The sequence below is a fragment of the Rousettus aegyptiacus genome, unplaced genomic scaffold (genome assembly GCF_014176215.1).
Source record: "Rousettus aegyptiacus isolate mRouAeg1 unplaced genomic scaffold, mRouAeg1.p scaffold_m13_p_7, whole genome shotgun sequence".
NCBI classification, from domain to species: domain Eukaryota; kingdom Metazoa; phylum Chordata; class Mammalia; order Chiroptera; family Pteropodidae; genus Rousettus; species Rousettus aegyptiacus.
In genome coordinates this window covers 4,583,579-4,602,053 of record NW_023416310.1, presented here as the reverse complement: position 1 = coordinate 4,602,053, position 18,475 = coordinate 4,583,579, and the positions used below count along the sequence as shown (strand labels likewise).

Sequence of the window (18,475 nt, the reverse complement as noted above, 5' to 3'; positions counted from 1 at the left end):
CCCCTCAGAGACGCCGTCCCTGGCCCCCGCTTCTCGACCACGCCACAGTCGTGCCCTCCCTGGCACCTTCACCCCCCCAACACGGCGCTCAGCACAGCTCGCAAAGTTACATTGGTTTGTGTAACTACCCAGCTCGTGACGGCTCACTCCACAGGGGACAGGGCCTGGGGCTCACGTCGTCGTATGCCCCGCAGGGTCCAGCATGTGGTAGATAGTCAATCAATACTTGTCGAATGGAAGAGCAAAAAGTGTGATTTTTGAATATACAGATGAAGACGCTGGAGCTCAGAGCACAGAGGGACTTGGCCACGGTCCCACAGCTAGCGGGTGGGGGTGGGCGAGCTGGGATTCGCCCCAAGTCTGACTGGCCTGCAAGCCAGGGCGTCACTCTGTCTGCATCGGTCTCCTGGTATGGGGCGGGGGCGGGGCTGTGGACAGCCTAACTTCTGTAGGTTTCCCCAGGGGGAGATGAAGGCAGCCTGGGTCCTTGCATGTCCCTGAGCCGTAGCTCCCGGATAGAAGCCCCTCCCCGTAAAGAAGCGTCCCCAGGTCAGGCTCTTCCCCAAGCCTCACATTTCATCTGCAGCCCCTGGAAGGCCGTCGAGGGGGGCGGGGCACTTCCCAGCCCTGCCCGAGGTGCCACCGCTCGGGCACAGACACAGCCCCGGGGGGGGCGCCAAGCAGGGACGGCTCGAGCTTCACGTGGGGTACACAGCACTGTGTGTGTGTGTGTGTGTGTTAGAGGACGGGTGACCTCAATTTTTTGCTGCTCCTGCCAGTGACAGGTAGAGTCTAGTAGCCCTCCCCTGAAACATGAGCTGGCTGAAGTGCCCTGTGGCTCATTAATATGCAGGACAAGGGCCGTTCTTCAACCCCCGAGGCCAGGTCGTAAGCTGCCCTCGGAGTCCTCCACACCTCTCACGGTTCTCCTTATGGAGATGCTAGCTATGATTAACAAAGGTTAAAACACCGTGTCCTAGAGGCCCTGCGTAGGTGACACTCCCGTCACCGCTGAGTGGCCTTGGCCTCCCAGCACCAAACATGTGAGGGGAGCCACTGTGGTCCTTCCAGACCAGCCCGTCAGGTGCCACCGAGGCATCCGAGTGATGCGTGAGAAACAGAAGAACGGCCCGGCCAAGCCCTGCCGGGATCCTCGCCCGCGCAGGCACGAGACGCCACACGATCGTGGCTGAGTGAAGGCATGAGATGGCAAAGCCGTTTGCTCCGGAGGAATGAGCAAGCGGGCAGCACGGAGCGCGTGCGTGTGGGGGGAGGGGGCCCGGGTCGCACTTCGTTGAACGTTTGGGTATGAAATCGCTTCGTGACGGAGAGTCATGTGCCTATTTTTCGCGAGGCGTCTGTGCGTTTGCTGTACAGTCCGTGCTTCTGTGTGTTTTTCGGTTTCTGCGTGTCTGTGTGTGTGTATTCATGGCAAAAAGACGAGGCCGACCGTCCCGCGTGAAACCCGGTCCCAGAGCTTACTCGCGCGTCCACGAAAAGAACCCACACGGACCGTAAACACACGCACACGTGTGCGTCTACACGAGGACAAGGCCCAACTGGTAAACAAGGACATAGCCTCCAACGAGCGGTTCTGACGGGAATCTGTCCAGTGCTGGCCGTCACTGGGCACCCACTGCTCGCCAGGCGCAGTGCGAGGAGCCAGGAAGCCGGAGGAGACGGGGACCTGGGACCTGGCCCGTCACCCTGGCAAGGCCAGGAGCTCAGCGGAGACACGAGAGGATCAGGCCAGGACTGGACCCCAGGGCGCCGGGGCAGGTCCGCGGGGACTGGGCACCCCGAAGCCCTGGCCTCCACGCCTCCCAGCCCATGAGCGGGCAGCTCAGAGCCAAGCCATCCCCCACTGGCGGTAGGCATTAAACAAAAACCACTCTGCGCAGTGGAGCAGACACACCGGGACACATTCGACGGTTCTCAGCGCCCTCGCTGCATGCATCATCACGTGCCGTCGATTTCACAGAGGGGTCATAGAATGAAACATTTCCTAAGACCCCCATAAGCCTGAGACCCTGTTTTCGCCACACAAACGGTGGCGTCTGTATGTTGGGGACTCATTTGGGAGAAACTCTGCTGCAGAAATAACGGGTGTCGTCTCCGGGATCCGTCCTCCACACATCCATCTCTGCTCGGGGAAGATAAGGTCGTAGTTTCAGGAAATTCGCATCTGAACGGGAAGCCTCATGGGGGAAGCATAGACCTGTGGCCGCACACGCACGCTCCTCAGGGCAGCCGGGAGCGGTGCCAGGGGCCTCTCCACGGTCCGTTCCCATCACTCCTCCCTGAGCACTGTGGGTATTACCATCCCGCCTCTTCTGGGGAAACCTGGCATCGGGCAATTTAAAAGTCTGGCTTTTAAAAATCAGGCCCTGATCCATCAAGTCCAAAGCAGGTGGCTTTCTGGGTAGAAACAACCACCAAGGACACAAGAAACTGCTGCCTCTGAAGATATCGGATCCACGTGATACTGTTCCTGCACTTCTTAGAACAGGCGGGTGGCAGGGGAGCCACTCGCAGCAGCCCCAATTCTAGGGAGGACGATTAAATAAAGAACTTGGAGAAAGTCCTCCGACTTTGGGTACATCCAGTCCCTTCCACGAAAGCGTCTGATCTCCCGAGACAGCTGCAGTCCAGCTGGGCCCCGGCCAGGCCGGAGGTCGGGCAGCAGGCAGGAGGGGGCCTCGGAGGGGTCAGGACACAGCAGGACAGGAAGCGCCTCCTGCTCCTCCAGGTCCCCTCTGTGCACCATGAGCTCGGCTGGCCCGGACGACAGGTGCCCACGTCGCCGTGGATTCGGGACCCGTGGGGAGAGCCACTGGAGGCCAAGGTTGTCTGCCTCGTGAGAGAAAATGGCTACAGGCTCAGCACTGAACACGGTGACACTCTGACCACCACAGGCCGGCTCACGTCCCATCCAGGAAACCGGCTTGGAACATCGCCCAAAGCTGAGGGAGGCGTGACAAGTCGGGCCTGTCCTCGCCTTTCCCCTGAGGGCTGGGGCGGTGCCCTGGGGGTGTGGCCTGCTCCTGGCCTGGTGGGACAGCGAGGAGGCGAGGAGGGAGACGAGGAGATGGGGGTGGGGGACACGACAGCTCGGCAGGCGCCCACAGCCAGCAAGGCCAACCGATGAGGCGATGAGGTGATGAGGTGCGAGTCAGGCTTTCAGCCACAAAGGCGGCCAACCAAGTGCCTCTCCGCTCACCTCTCACCTCTCCGTGAACGGCGACCTTTCCCTGTCCCAAGTCAGGCCACATTACTGCTAACGTCAGTCAAGGAAGGAGCCAGCAGGTCATCAAAGTTCAGTAAACACGGAGCATCCTCGTAGGGGGGAGGCAGGCTGGATTCCTAAGTGGTGACACGCAGACTCCTGCAGGCAGTGGGCCTTCCGGCCCAAGCCGGAGAGGCGGGAGCTGGAGCCGGTTTAGCCCAGAGTGACTGGAGGGGGTTCCTTCCTGCCCCCTGCATCGGGCCCCAGCCTGGAGGGCAGACAGACCTCAGGGCTGCTGCAGATGGGGGGCTGGGCTATGCTTCTGAACCTGCAGGTCTTTCGGAGGCAGCCAGGAGCCTGGCCCCGGGAAGTGCGCGGCCTGAGTCAGCAGGGGCTCCGGCTTCTGACTCGACAGGTCTGGCTCGGGCCGGAGACTGCGTCTCTGATGAGCTTCCAGGTGGTGCTGACGCTGCTGCTGGTGAATAGCACGGGCCTCTAGAGTCAGACTCGCTCAGACTGCTGACCAGATCATTCAGCAGAGTGCATGGATCACATTTAGAAAATTCTAGAATCCTTAGTGTGTCCCAAACCTGGCTACACATCAGAGCTGCATGGGCAATTTGTTAACGGTGCCCAAAGCTCAGTGCTAGAAATTCGATTCCATAAGGATAGCATCTGGGACTCCATAGTCTTAAAAAAAAAAAAAAAAAAAGAGTTGCCCATGGGTTCCGGTGGGTGCGCAGCCCTTCCCAAAGGCCACCGCCCACCCCTGACCTTCGGGACCCCAGGACCAGCCCTCTGCCTTCTCTGTTCCTGACTCTCTAGCTCCATCTTCCATATCCATCTCGGCCATCACAATACCTGGACACACGTACCGAGAAAGCCTCCGGGATGTCATTTAAAGTGTGCGAGGAAGGCTGGCCCCCCGGCCCAAAGGGAGATTGCTCCCCCGCTTGGGCTGTCTCGCCGCCTTCACCTTCTCAGGCTGCAGTAGAACCCCAAGATCTCAGGAGCAGGGCCCGAATCCTATTTATCTCCGGTTCGTGGGGCTAACCAAAGGGTTCAGAGCATCGACCCAATAAATGGGGGTGGAATTTGAATGAGAAGTTTGAGGAGAGCATCGCCCTTTATTCTGTCTTTATCGAAGGGGGACATCTGGAGAAGAGCCATTTGTATGAGCTGCATCCTGTGGTTTTTGTCTAACAAAAACGATAGCACTGTGCGCCCCGGAGGAGAGAGGGGAGAAGGGAAGCGGGGCGCAGGCCTCGTGGAGCCCGCGCTCGGCGCCACGCCCTGTCTGCCAAGCACCTGGCAGCCATTCCCACTCAGGACCGAAACCCGCTTGCTTATCGGAATCGACGGAGAACTCACTGACATGTCACATGCTCGGTCCCCGCACTAACCCGCCGAGTCACAACCTCTGGCTGCAGAACCCAGGGACTTGTCACGCTCTCGGGTGACCCCGGCCTTTGGGAAGCACTGCGTCAGGTCACCGTGCCTTCGCAGCAGAGCGTGTTACAGGTGAGGCCACTCGCGTGAACTCGCCCGGGGCCAGAGCCCGAGCAAGAAGGAAATGGGGCCGCACTTTCCACCGGCATCAAAAAATTCCAAACCCTTTCGCTTAGACTATGCCAGTGCTTGACCTCACCTGCCGAGGATACACCGTGAGGCAGGGCTCCATTTAGGGCACAGTCGACCCGCGGACTTCACCCCGTATGCCCCCGACCGAGTCACCCTTAGTGTCGGAAAGCCACCGCCATTGGCAACCTGTACGAACGTGGCAGCCACCAGAGTTTCAAGGGCAGAATTCTGGCAAAGAAAACACTTTCCTTTTTTGAGGAATACTTAGGTTCCCAGATGAGGGGAATATGTCTCTCTCACACACACACACATGGGTAAGTAATGATTTCAACAAGGCGTTTGATAAATCTTTCATGATGCCCTAAAGGACTGGTTGGATAACTTGAGTTGGGTAACATTGTAGTAAGCACAGCTAGTTGCGCTGACGTTCCTGAGGGGTGTGCGAACTGCCTTGGACATCATGCCACTCCTTCTATTTTAGCTCTTCTTAAACATTTCCTCAGTGTTGGGCTGGGACAGAAAGCACGTATATGGCCTTCGGTCAAGATGGCATGGTGAGCTTGCACTTTGAAACGGCCCCTCTGCTGCAAACCCATTGTGGATCAAAGGACAAGACAAAAGAGCAGAGCGAGGCTCACAACCAAGCTAGTGTCGTCACGAACCAGACAGACTGGACATGTAAAGCCACTGGCCTCCGAGGCCCTGTCCGGAAGCGGAGGGTGTGGCCCGCGCCTGTGGAGGGCCACGTGAGCGGGGCACAGGAGCCAGGCCCCACACCGAAGCCGCACTGCTGGCGAAAGAGACTCGAAATTTTCTGCGGCGCTGCTCGTTAGCGCTAAGGCCAGAGAGGGGCGTCGGAGGACGGTGACCCGATCTTTCGAACAGGAGTGAGAGTGAGCGTCCCTCCGGCTCAGAGTCTGCGTGTTGAACTTCCCCAGAACCAGTACACAGAAGGCGCTCTGCAGGGCTGTGCTGCGCCTGGCTCTGGATCGTGCCCCCGGGACCTGGACAGGCAACTAGCCTGGGGTGCGTCTCTCAAAGCGCCCAGCCCTCACGGCGGAGGACCAAGAGCGTCGGTAGGGAGACGGCATCTGAGGTATCCGAAGAAGGAAATAACAGCAGCAAATAAAACATTCACTCAAAATGAGCCCGAAAGCAGAACTTCCTACACGTGTGAAGAAATACAACGCTAACGACGATAGCGAAGGAAATACACATGTGCAGTGTGGATTCACACCGAAGTCAGTTCGCTGAACAGCTGACGAGGAGCCTAAATGGCCCTAATTAGGATGCTTAAAGATACAGATGAAGGGACAACATCCACTAAAAAGAGAAGTTATGAGACCCAAAGACATAAAACTTAAACACTAGTCTGCAACTACTAAGGAAAAGAATCATTCAGAAGCCTTGGCATTTAAAACTGTAGTCACTGAAATTAAAACGAAAAATATCAATACAGTGGATATTATCTAACGAGAAGCAGTAAAAGAGAGGTCTAGCGACGTGGAATGTAGTAAGGCAGAACTCAACCGGCGCAGCAAGTCAGAGAGATAAAGAAGGAGCTAAAAGCGAATCTAAGGGCCGCACGAGATACCGTGCGCCTAAAATGTGTGCCCGGTACGTGTCCCCGAAAAGAGAACTAAGGGGCTCACAGAGGAGCAGCTCTCGAAGAGACGCCTGAAACTCTTCTGAAGTTGATGAAAGACACGCCCTGCGAGTGCGAGTAAGCTCCGGGCGTAGAGAAAGGCGGATAAAAACAAACCCGCACGTTGCGGTGACGCAGCAGGACGTATACGGCAAAGGATAAAACTCAAGTCTCGCAGGAGACAAATATGTTCCGAACGCTGGGGACAGACAACCTACAGCCTCGCGCGGGTGAAGGTCTAGGCGATGTTTGTGAGAAGTATAGAAACAAAAAGTAATTTAAAACTAAATTAGACATTAAGTGGATATGTTTGAAAATTAAGGAGAAACACTAAAGGAATGGGGATTCCACCTAGTCATAGAAGCTGAAGAAAAACAAAAAAATGGGATGGAAAAATATGCTTTTCCATTGCGAATCAATGGCAGTCGGGAAAGGAAAGCGAGCAAGTCACGTCCTCAGACGCAACGAAATCAGTACGTTGGGAAACAGAACGGCAGGATAAAGGACTTGGACAGGTCTACACCAGTGAAACGAGGTTTGGGACAGACTTAATCGTATAACTAACTCCCTGCAGGGTCGCGAGTGCCGTCTGTATACCTTGTGTCATTTGCAAACTCCATCAGGGATCCGACGCCCAGGACTGAGAGTGACCATAGGACTCCCGAGAGGCCAGCTCTGAGTGCGAGGTCACGTTAGATGACCAGCCCCAAGACCCCTTCCAACCCAGCATTCAGGACCCCATAGACCGTTAAGTCTTCTTTCATCCAAAAAGCTTGCGAGGGCCGGACCCGCGGAGCAGGCTCTCCTGCTCTCTGCCCCGGCCCCGCCGTCACCCTGAGAAGAGGTATCGAGCACCAGCTGGAAATGGCCGTCTTATGAGTGAGGCAGTCCATGCTGGAGAGCGGGATCTCTAGCCAAGCAGAGAGATGCGTGGGCTGGGAGACCCGGCCCCCAGGGGAGTTAGGATTCACGGCCACAGATGCTGAGCGGAGACCAACAGGAAGGCAGCACTTCCGGTGGAGGGTGCACAGTCTTTTCCAGAGGGCGCCCTGCCCCGGAATCATGGTCTCACGGCTAGCGTGAGACCTCAGGCCGGTTAAGACTCTCTCTAAGCTCCTCCGTGTGTAAACCGAGGCGAACATTCCACGCCATGGTTCTCAGGAGCTCCGCAGAGACGAAAAAGGGAAAGGCGCCCGGCAGGGCCCCGGCCCACAGAAAGCACTCAGCAAACAGCAGCAGCAACAATAAGCCTGGACATTTACCACGTTTGAAAGCACTTCGAGTTATCCGTAAGCTGGGACTGGCTCGCAGGCTTGTAAGATATGATTGCACGGGCAGGCTGCTCGGTGTTCGGGGTGGAAGGCCAGCTGGTGACCTCTCACCCATCAGGCATTTCTCACTGGGTAAAACCCAGAAACCTGATCCCATCTGGCTTCACCATTAACTGCCAAGCGTCTATCAAGCGGTTATTAATAAACTCAGTTTCTGCCTAGGTCAAATCGGGGAAGACACCAGCTAGCCAAGTGCCCTTTGCCTTTATTTTGGACGACTTTGACGTTTAAATCACCTTGTCCTGAGATAAACAGAATTCCCTCGAGAATGTCAGCAGAACTCCCTTATTGCCGGCTGAAAACATTTCGTGTCTTACCTCATTTTTCATTTGTCTCCCACTTGCATAGAGCAAAGGGACATGATCCCTGCCCAAGTGTGCCTTGTCCTGGGTCCCAGTGGGACAACGCTCTCTGAGGGGTATTTCTGAGCCAGGACGCCGGGGCCAAACGACAGCCATTAGGCAGGGCCTGAAGGGTGTAACCATGGAAACAGAGGCCTCCCCTCCCCCCGCCTGGCCACACAGAGAGGCTCCGTCTGCCAAAGTGAGGCCTGGAGACTGTCCCTCCAAAAAGAACTCCAAGCTGTGATCCCAGAGCTGGACAGCCTGCAGGAGGTCCCCTGCCCCACGCGGGGCCCTGGTGGCCGCGGGGAGGGGCGGCGGGGTCCGCGAGGCAAGGAGAGCTGAGAAAGAGGGTGACCAAGACTGCCGTCTCTGCCTCCTCACGAGCCGCCCCCTTCCTTGTTCGTGCATAGGCTGGGGGTGTAGATGTTTCGTTGACATCGAAGGTTCATGCTGAGAAGCGCAGGTGCCGGAAGCTGTGGCCACAGCCGGCACACGGGGCCCCTCTGTGCCGAGCGAACAGACGAGCTCTCTGCGCGAACAGATTGCAGAGAGGCGCCCCTGCCTCCGACTGCCCCAGGCGGCCTCCGTCCAGGGCCCCGCAGGCTGGGCGAGCAGAGCGAGGCTGGCGGTCAGCCCCCGCCGCCCCCGAGCCAGGGCCCCGGGCAAGCCGCAAACTGCAGAGGCCGCTGCACCCGCCCTGCCCTGGGTCATGGTTTCCTTTTACCCCAGTACCTCATAAGGCTGGTCTCCGGTGCCACCTCCCCCGTGAATAATGGCCAGCTTGGCGACCTTCGAGTGGCACCCTGTGCTCACAAACGCCACACGCAGCCTCACGTAGACTGCAGGAGCCCTATGGGATAGTGTCACTGCTCCAAAGTCACAGCAGGCCTGCTCAGGCCACACCTGCGGCCCAGGACCAGACCTCCGTGCCCCTCGGCTACTGGATACGAGTCGCCCCTCGAAAGAGTCTTGCTCTCGTCATCCCAGTCGCAATAAACTCTTCCGAAGTTCGGAGGCGAGGCCCCTCCTGTCCCCACCTTGCTGCCCCCGCTGGAGGAGCTGTCACTCCCCGGGCCCTGGCTGCAGGGCGCGCGCCCAGGAATGCCGGCGGTCACGCTCCTGCGATGTCTGAGAACACCGAGCTGCCCTCTCAGTGGTAACTGCCCCCACGAAGCCACCCGCCCCACCCCGCCACGTCCGGTCCAACGCTGCGGACAACTCCGGGGCCCCAGTGGCCCCCGGAGGCCCGCCCGACGCCTGTCTTCTCTTGCTCCTCACACCCGGTCCGTCGCGGCATGCTGTCCGCTCGGCCTTCTCAACGCCTCCAGAAGCTTCTCGCCCTGTCGCCGCAACCGCCATGGTCAAACCACCTTCAGCTCCCACTGGGGTGAATTAGAACGGCCTCCCACTGGTCCCCCTGCTCCTGCCCTGTCGGCCAAGAGCCCAAGAGACTGGTCCCTGACATGCACACACTCCAAGGCAGTGGCCGCCCCGAGTGCCCCCATGACTTCCCATCTCGCTCGGAGTCGAGGCCAGCGCCCTTGCGAGGTCAGCCAGAGCCCCGCCCGTCCCCGGCTCCGGACGTGACCTCCGGCTCCCACTCACCCCATTCTCCTGGCTCCACACCGGCCTCGAACCTGTCACGAGGCCTCCGCCTCAGGGCCTGGGCGCCTGTGAGCACGTCCCTCACTCCCCCACCTCCTTCGAGTCTTTGTCCAAATGTTGCTGTCTCAGCGGGACCTGCCCTGACCTGTCCGGTTGAAACGGCGTCATCCGCCAGCTCGTGCTCCCTGTCACCCGCCCCCCCTGCCCCATTTTCCTCCACCCCCTGCCTTCCGCCGGGCACGGGGTTGACTCGTTTGTTTCCTCATTCTTCTCTCCTCACCTGAAACATCGGCTTCCGGAGGATGCGAACGTGGGTCTGTTTTATTTGCCGCCACAAAGCGGAAGCCAGATGAATATTTACTACTAGAATGAATAAACGAATGAAAAAACAATAGCGTTTTATTATTTTTGCTTGGGGGCGCATGGGTGGTGACTACCACTGTGCTGTGAGCTTTTATTTTAAATACAAAGGAGGAAAACAAGGGGGGAGGAAAGACAAAAGGAAAACACCTTCTCCTGTTAGAATCGTTTCCTGAAAGACGCTTTAACTGCCCCAGGACGGGAGGCGCATTCTCTCCACGTGGGTCATTACCCTCCCCCAGAAAGTCAAGTGCAGACGGCGAAAACTTCAGCGCCAGCCCAGCCCAGCCACGCCCACTCCCCACCTCCACCTCCGCATAGCTACGGCTCTTTCTTGAGGAAAAAAAAAAAAAAAAAACGAGAATGCCACATCCAGTCCGGGGCCCCTTGCTCCGGCTGCCCCGCCTGCTCGGTCAGTCAGACCATTCCTGCCGCTTGGGCCTCGGGCTACTCAAGAGCTCGGAACAGAGAGAGCTGGGCCACACCAGCCTGCGGCTCCCGGACTTTACAGTTCCCATGGAATAATCAGTGAAGTTATACTTTTTCCACAGCTTTTTCTATTACATCTTTCACGCCGCCGCTCAGGGAAAAAGTAAGAAGACTCTTTGCAGACCTCACGTCATTCACCCTCACACTAAGCTGGAAAAGCGGGTTTATTAGCCCAGTTGTAAAGATGGAGACCCTGAGGCTAAGAGAGATTGGAGAAGGTTGAGGGGGGCGGTGGCAGTGCAGGAGGGACGCCCCCCGAGGCACAGCCCTGCCCCATGCCCTCTCTGCAGAGCCCAGGCAGGCAAGAGTTGGGGCAACGCATTGTGCACCTGCAACTCTTCAAATCAAAAGCCAGCGCGGACCTCTTCCTTTTCCTCCTTCTCGGTCCCCCATTGTCACCCCTCGGGTTGCACTCCGGGCCTGCGGGCCACCGCAGGCTCGCTTCCTGGCCGGCCTCGCGTCGGTGGCTCCCGGCCCCAAACGCGACCGTCCTCAGGCCCCGGCCCGCCGCGTGTGAAGCGTGACCCGCCCAGTCAGCCCTCTCACGCTTCCCGCCACAGAATTTGGCATGTTAAAATACCGGAGCACAAAATTAGACGTGAAGTGTGTTACAGCATATGCATTAGTTCATGAAGCCCTTAGCTCGCTGGCCATCACCGGGGGTTTTCTTCCAGAACCCCGCAGGGCCTCAGAACCCGCGGAGCAGACGCACGGGGCAAAGCGCATTCGTAGGGAACGTCACGGTCCCCAAAGCGCTTTGGCTCATGTGACTCGCTCGCGCCTCACGGGACCGAGCCGGGAAACTGCGTCTCTCAGAGAAATGACGCGTCCAAGCTCAAGGTCACGTAAACAGTCATTTGGAATGCTGAGCCTGCGACCCTGGACGCTTGACCCTGCATCGGCAGCTCTCGGCACCTCGGCGTGGCGCTTTCCAGTACCACGGACTCGGATGTGCAAGACGATACATCTCTTATTGGCAAAGAGTGAGTCTTCATCACGGACGTGGTTTTAACTTAAACGCACTCCGTTACATATATCCTTGGCAAAACAGACAGGGAGAGAAGAAATAATAATAATTTCGACCGCGCATGGCGACCTCTCTCGCTGTTTTATTCCAGAGAGCGGATTCCTAGGGAGGTCTCGGGATGGACGATACAGGCCCGCTATTTCCCCAACTATCTCACCTCGCAGGTGGACCTCACGGAGCGAGCTAACATCTCGCCGTGCTCACGTGAACACAGTGCTCAAGGAAAGAGGTCGCATGGTGCCGAAAAGGCCAACGCGCAGGGCTCTGCAGAAGGGACAATAATGTGCACCCAGGCTGCTGGAAACAGGGCCCGTAATGGATTTAATAACAAGAGGTAACACTCCTTACATGCGCACTAAGTGCTTTATGGCTTTTTAACTCATTTAGCCCTCACGAAATCTCTTTCCCAGGAGGATATGAGGCTACGAAAGGCCAATCAAGCTGAAGAGCAAGGCTTTGAACCCCGACAGGAAATCGAAGCAATGTGCTCCTTTAACCATTAACGCAAACGTGCCAGGGGATGGTGTTTGCAATGAGGACCAACATCCTGAGGGACCCTGACCATCTCTCGCACTGACCTTAGATCCTAATCTTCGCATGAAACATCACCAGCAAAAAAAGCCCCCCGCCCCTCTCTAGCCCTGACCAAAGGGATGAGGGAGATGATTAGGATCCTGAAGCAGCTGTGAGGAAAGACCTTTGGGAACAAGTTATGCGTGAGCCGACGACTACTCACGACTACGAAGCCAGGCACAGGTGTGGCCTGACAGGTGTGTGCTAGGTAGGGTGGTCATCCAGGGCCAGAGCGAAAGGGGGCGCTATAGAGAATTCCTTCAGGACAACAGAAGGACCGGCTCACCTTAGGCTCCTCTCTCGGCCCCCTCCCCGCTCCTCACGTGCCCAAGGGGCCGGTGGTTTCAGGCCGACCTGAGGTGGTAGCCTCTCGAAACTCTCCCCGGACCAGGCGGGAAAACGGGTGTTTCGAGTCGGCCGGGGCTCTGTGGGGTGGCCACAGTTCCCCTGAGTCTGTCTGTCTGTGCCCCACACGGTCAAGGGCGTTGGCCCCAGAGGTCCCCGAGGAAAAGGGCCTGGCAGGGTATTATCCAGCCTCTGTCCAGGCTCCTAGTCAGGTGGCCAAAGGAGTCCAGGTGGTGAACATAGGCTCTGGGCAGCTGGGGCCCAAATCCCAATATCTGAGCCTGCAGAGGCTGGAGGGAGCAGGACGGGTTCTGATGCTCACCTCCCTGGAGACCCAGCTCACCGACCGGCTCAGCGTCTCTGAGGAAAGACGCACACGGTCATGGCTGCAGAGCACAGAGCCGAGAGGAGGAAGGGGAGGCCCGCTCCCGGGAGGCCTCGAACGCCGCGCTAACACGTCTGGATGAGGATCGCGCTCAGAATTCTGCTCCCTGTGAGCGGACAGAGGGGTCTGTGTCTGTGCGCTTCCTCCTCACAGTGCTCAGACCAATGACCCCAGTGGACATGATGCTTTCCCTTCCCTGCTCGGGGTTAGTGCAATTACGAGTAAGAGCGGCTGTTCACTGAGCACCTGCGAGTATTACGTTACTAGGTATTGTAAGTCCCGCTTGACAGACGAGAAAACTGAGGCTCCGCAAGATCAATACCTGTAAGTGGCAAACCTGGGGCTCAAGCCCGCGCCCCGTGGCTCCTGCACCCCCCGCCCCGATCCCCCGTTCACTCCAGGTCCCGTCTATGTGGCCCGTGACCGCCTGCTTGGTCTCCCGGGCTGCGCGTCTGACCAAGGTGAACGTCACCATGCACACCTGGCCAAGGAGAAAGAAAGTTCCCGGCGCCCCGCGGAGCACATCCTGCAGACCTCGCTCGAGGGGAACACACTGTCCTCTCAGCCGTTCTTCTCCCAGGCCGAGCGCGCCCCCCCCCCCACCGCCTCGGAGGCCCCACCCTGTGGGCTGTTTACTGACACCCTCCTCGTCCCCAAGGCCTGGCTCCAGGGCCGGCTCCTCAGGGACGCCCTCCCCGGCCTGATCCATGCCCCCGCGAACCTGGCAGCTGGCCAGGTGCAGGCCCGCCCACTCTCGTCTGCCTCGACCTCTGCAGGCAGGGGCCCGGGCCACCCCCCGCGCTCCACGCCCCGCGAGGCTCCGCGCACTGTCCGGGCTCTGAGCCTCTGGGACGTTCGCGCCAGCGCTGCAGGTGCCTCTGGGGCTCGCGGCGCTGCCAGCTGCCCTTTCCCGGCCTCGCGACGGCTGGGCCGCTCCCGCCCCTCCCGGCAGCAGCCGGCCCAGCCCGGGCTCCTGCCGCTGCGCCCCGCTGGGCCGGCGGCCCCGCTGCCGCCTCCTCTAAGCTTTCCTGCCCCGCAGTCGGTCCGTCGGGGCACCCGCCCCAGCGCCCAGCTTTGCGTTCCGCTTTGCCGAAGCCCCCTCGGGCCTGGCCTTCCCCTGTGCTCCAAGGGCTAGGCAGGGACTCAGCCACCGTCAGTAGCTCTCTCCCGGGAGGTGGGGTTCAGGCTGCCAGTACCCCCGTCTGCAGCCACCCTTCCGCACAACAGGTCAGACGCCTCCAGATGTGAGCACAAGCCTGAGCCGAGCTCAAGGTCATGGTGCCCGGGGCAGACGCCCTGCAGGACCCTGGGCTGCAGCACCAGAGTCCGGCAACGGCCCCCACTGCCCTCCCCGGCCACCGAGGCCCGCCTCCCCCGGAAGAAAGCCACAGGTGCCACACGGCAGGGCATTCGAGCCCCATGGGGCAGCACGGGGGCCTTGAGGGTCTCGGCGAGGGGCCTGACAGCCAAGCACACAGGGCGGCGTGCAGTTGGGAGAGTCATGGAACAGAGAAGAGAACGGAGCTGAAATCCGTTCTGGGGATTAATCGCCACGAGCCTCTGGGAAACGAGGTACGGCCTCTGCTCACGAAGGTCGCAGGCCCCTCCACAGCGGGCGATGGGCGTTTTAGTATCTTAAGCGCATATCGCCGTATATTCCATAATGAACGTGTTTTTATAATCAGGAAAAGCAAGTAATAATCAAAACATAGGAGCAAAAAAACAAACGCTTCAGCCCTTCCTCAGATCGCAGTGTCTAGGGGGTGTCCAGGGTGACAGAAACAGGCCCATCCTGGCTCCAGGAGACCCGCTTCCTGTCCCCAGCTAATGCCAGCCCCCGAATGGGCAGGTCCCGATTTCATAGCCTCGGTTTCCTCGGCAGTCCGATGGGAGTGACCGTGTCTGCCTGAGTTGTATGACAGAGATACACACGAGAGTGAGACCCACGTCTCAGGGCTGCAGAGACCGTGGGTCACCGTGGTGGATGCGGGGGGACTTCATGGGAGCCCATGAGGGAAAGGCAGGTACACGTCCCAGCCAGCACTGGGCTGCTCCGCGTAAGGGACATTCCAGGAGTGGAAACCAGAGGAGGCCATCTGAATGCCGAGTCACCACAAAACCAGTCTGTTTGGTCAGAGTGTGTGCCCTTGATCTGCTCCCATTCCAGCCATCGGCCTGTAGGGGGGAGGGTCGCTGACCAGCCCGGGAACTCTGCAAGCACCAGTCCGCTTGGCGAACGCTTGCCCAAAAGCCAAGAGAGGCAAATGGTGGCAGAGGAGGGGGCAGGATCTGAGTCCCCTTTCCCCGGTGGCCCCACTGCTTTTCAGCCTGAGCAGCACCAGCGAGCCCCCAGCAGGGCCCCCCACCCCTCCAGAGGAGGGAGTGGCTCTGAGGATGAGCCTGACTCAAGAGACAGGCAGGCGACAGGGACTTTGGGGAACCAGCAGCAGCCAGGAGGCTCTGCTCGCTTCTTTCCCTAGATGCAGACAGCCCCAGGCTCGCTCTGCGTCCAGGCACCCTCCAGCCTCGCCTCTGCAGGTGAGGACCAGAGGTGGGGTGCCGCGGGTGACCCAGGCACTATTTGGGGTTTAACACAGTTCTCTCCTCCCTTCGGGAGGAACGGTGAGGCCAGCATCCTGTGCCGCTGAGGCTCCACACGCAGAGCCCCCTTCCCCCAGCGTCGTCTGAACACCCCCATTCCCACTCAGGGGCTTTAAAAGAAAATAACGATTTTGAACAACCTTCTCCCTCAAGCCCACCGAAAAGCCCTGGCATCTGGGATGAGTCTAAAACGGCAGGACGGCACCGCTACTGGCTTCGGAGTCCAGCAGAGTCCACGACATATGTCACACTCTGAGACACGGTGGTTAAGTGACTGCGTGGGACAAGTCGCTTCAACGCCCCTCGCCTCGCGCAGACAAGGAGGAGGACATCCGAGGTCGCACAGCGCCTGGCGCCTGGTGAGCAGGAAGCCTTCAGGACACTCTGTTTCCCTGCCTGAGGATCAAAGCGATCACTACTCATTTTCCCTCCAAGGCAAAGAAAAAAGCCTTTAATTTGTGAATAAGTTGTAAAATCTCTACTGTTGATGGGGCCTCTGGAGCCCCTGGGGAGTAGCTGGGTCCATCACCTCTTTGGAAAAATGTGAATGCACGAATCCTACATGAGACCCTCTGGGCCTAAATGATCCCCAGGTCCCATCGGCACTTCTCCCCGAGGTGACAGTTCTCAATGGCCACACAGAGGTCCTTACCCACGACCAAGGAGAGTCCGGGGGGCTCTTATCCTGTGGGGACTCCGAGGTGGAGCCACAGGTGTCCTCCTGCTCCTCCATGGCCGGGCCCTCGGGTGCTGGCCGGCTGCTCACCACTACCAGCAAGCGCTGGGAGGAAAATGCCGGCGGTGGCTAATTTCACCCTCTCAGGAGCAGGAAGGCTGGGCCTGAGACGCTGAGCCTGGGGCAGGCGGCTTCCCTTTCCACCCCAGGAGCCCGGCCAAGTCACAAGGCTCAGGAAAAGAGCTGAGTGTTGAATTGCAAATCCTCTCCCACCTGGGGACTGGCAAACAAACTCCAGGGACACACTCACTGTCCCTGAAGGATGCAAGGTCCCAGCAGGTGCCAGCTTCTCTGAGCTTGGTGAGGGAGACTGGTCGGCAGCTGACCCTGACGTTCATTCTCTCTCCCCACCGGCTCTCTGAGACATCATGAACAGGCTCAGAGACCGACTACCTTCCCCAAGGTCACACAAGGAGAGACTTGGGATTCAGAGGGGTTCGACGGGAGGAGGCGGGCGGGAGGGACCACCTCACATGCTGGGTGCAGGGAAACTTGCAAAAGGCTGTGCAGAGAGTAGCCCGTTCACTTTCCACTCTACCCTGCTGGTTCCCACAAAAGCTTTGCGGAATCCTTTCTCTTTGATCCTCTGAGTTGCCTCCGTGCCCCATGGGAGGTCAGGAAAGTGGGTTCAGTGGGCCATGATGGTCACCTCCATCACGCTCAGCAGCATCAGTCATCATGACAGCTCTCAGTTTTCAGCATGGCCCCCACACCAGGAAGCCAAGCGTGTAAGCTGCATTCTGGCGTATAATTTGCACAGCATCCCTGTAAGGCTGAGGACCAAAAATAGGAGCTTGAAGAACGGGCCTTGGGTCCCAAAGGAGGAAGCGGAAAACGGGGCCAGGCAGGCTTCAAACGGCTCCAAAATCCAGCTCTAATCCCTCCGGGAACCCGGGATTTGTGGTGACGGCCTGGGCTCCGATGCGCCCAGGTTCTAGAGGGATCTGTACGTAGCTGGGTTCACATAGAGGGAGGGCGCATAACGAGGGCAGTTCCTGGGCGAGGCCAGGGGCATAGGGCGCACTGCGGGCGTGGGTGCAGAGGCATGGATTTAGTTCGACAGGGACGGAGGGGCCCGGCTTTCTGATCTCACCCAGGGAAAGACAGGGTGGGACTCTGAGACCATGGCGGGGTGAGGAAAGGACCTGAGAATACGGGAATCCGAGCATGTCAGTGGGTGAAGCCAAGGCCCGAGGAAGGAAGAAGGGTCAGAGAGAGGGCAGTTGGAGGCAAACATGCAGCCGTGCGGTAAGTTAGGCTTCCTAACCTCTGCCTACCCGCCAGCTTCCCAGAGTCCCTGCAAACTATGACCCTATGACTGACTCCGGAAGTCTTTCACCTCTGCCCTGCTGGCTCTTTGAAGTGCCTCTCTGGTTCTCCAAATCCCTCTGGAGTCAGGAGCTCCCCAGTGCCACTGCCGGCTTCTCCTTCCCTCCAGAGGGGGCCCTGACCACAAACCCACCAGGGCTGCAGTGAGAGAGGGGTACGAGAATACATTAAAGGCTTCCACACAGCAAAGGAAACCACCCGCAAAGCGGAAAGACAACTGACCGAATGGGAGAAGATATCCGCTTCTGACACATCTGATAAGGGGTTAATATCCAAAACATATGAAGGACTCACACAACTCAACAACAACAACAACAACAATCCGATTAAAACATGAGCAGAAGACCTGAATAGAGATTTCTCCAAATAGGACATACAGACGGCCAATGGACAGATAAAAAGATGCTCAAGGTCACTAATCATCAGAGAAACGCAAATTAAAACCACCATGAGGTATCCCCTCACACTTGTCAGAATGGCCACCATTAATAAATCAAAGAACGAGTGTCGGCGAGGATGTGGAGAAAAGGGGACCCTCATGCACTGTTGGTGGGACCGCGAATTGGTACAGCCACTATGGAAAACAGTCGAGAGGCTCCTCAAAAAATTAAAAATGGATATACCTTTTGACCCAGTAATTGCACTTCTGGGTATTTATCCAAAGAAAACCGAACAATAATTCGTAAAGGTCTATGCAGCCCTATGATCATGGCAGCGCCGTTTATAATAGCCATGACGTAGAAGCAACCTGAGTGCCCATCAACAGATGGTTGGATAAAGAAGTTATGGTTCATATATACAATGGACTATTACTCAGCCATTAAAAAAAGTGGAATCCTACCATTTGCAATGGCATGGATGGACCTAGAGGTTATTATGCTGAGTGAAGTCAGAAAAA

General features: G+C 58.1%; 1 protein-coding gene across 2 annotated transcripts in view; it reads right to left on the bottom strand.

Moving 5' to 3' along the window:
* LPIN1 (lipin 1) overlaps positions 1 to 16,295 on the bottom strand; it is a 94,384-nt gene extending 78,089 nt beyond the window's left edge. For both annotated transcript variants that reach the window (XM_016144782.2, XM_016144783.2), the window contains exon 1: positions 16,165 to 16,295. In XM_016144782.2, coding sequence (XP_016000268.2) covers positions 16,165 to 16,245 — 81 coding nt within the window. In that variant the 5' untranslated portion in view covers positions 16,246 to 16,295. The remainder of the gene's footprint in view (positions 1 to 16,164) is intronic.
* Positions 16,296 to 18,475: the final 2,180 nt, after the last annotated feature.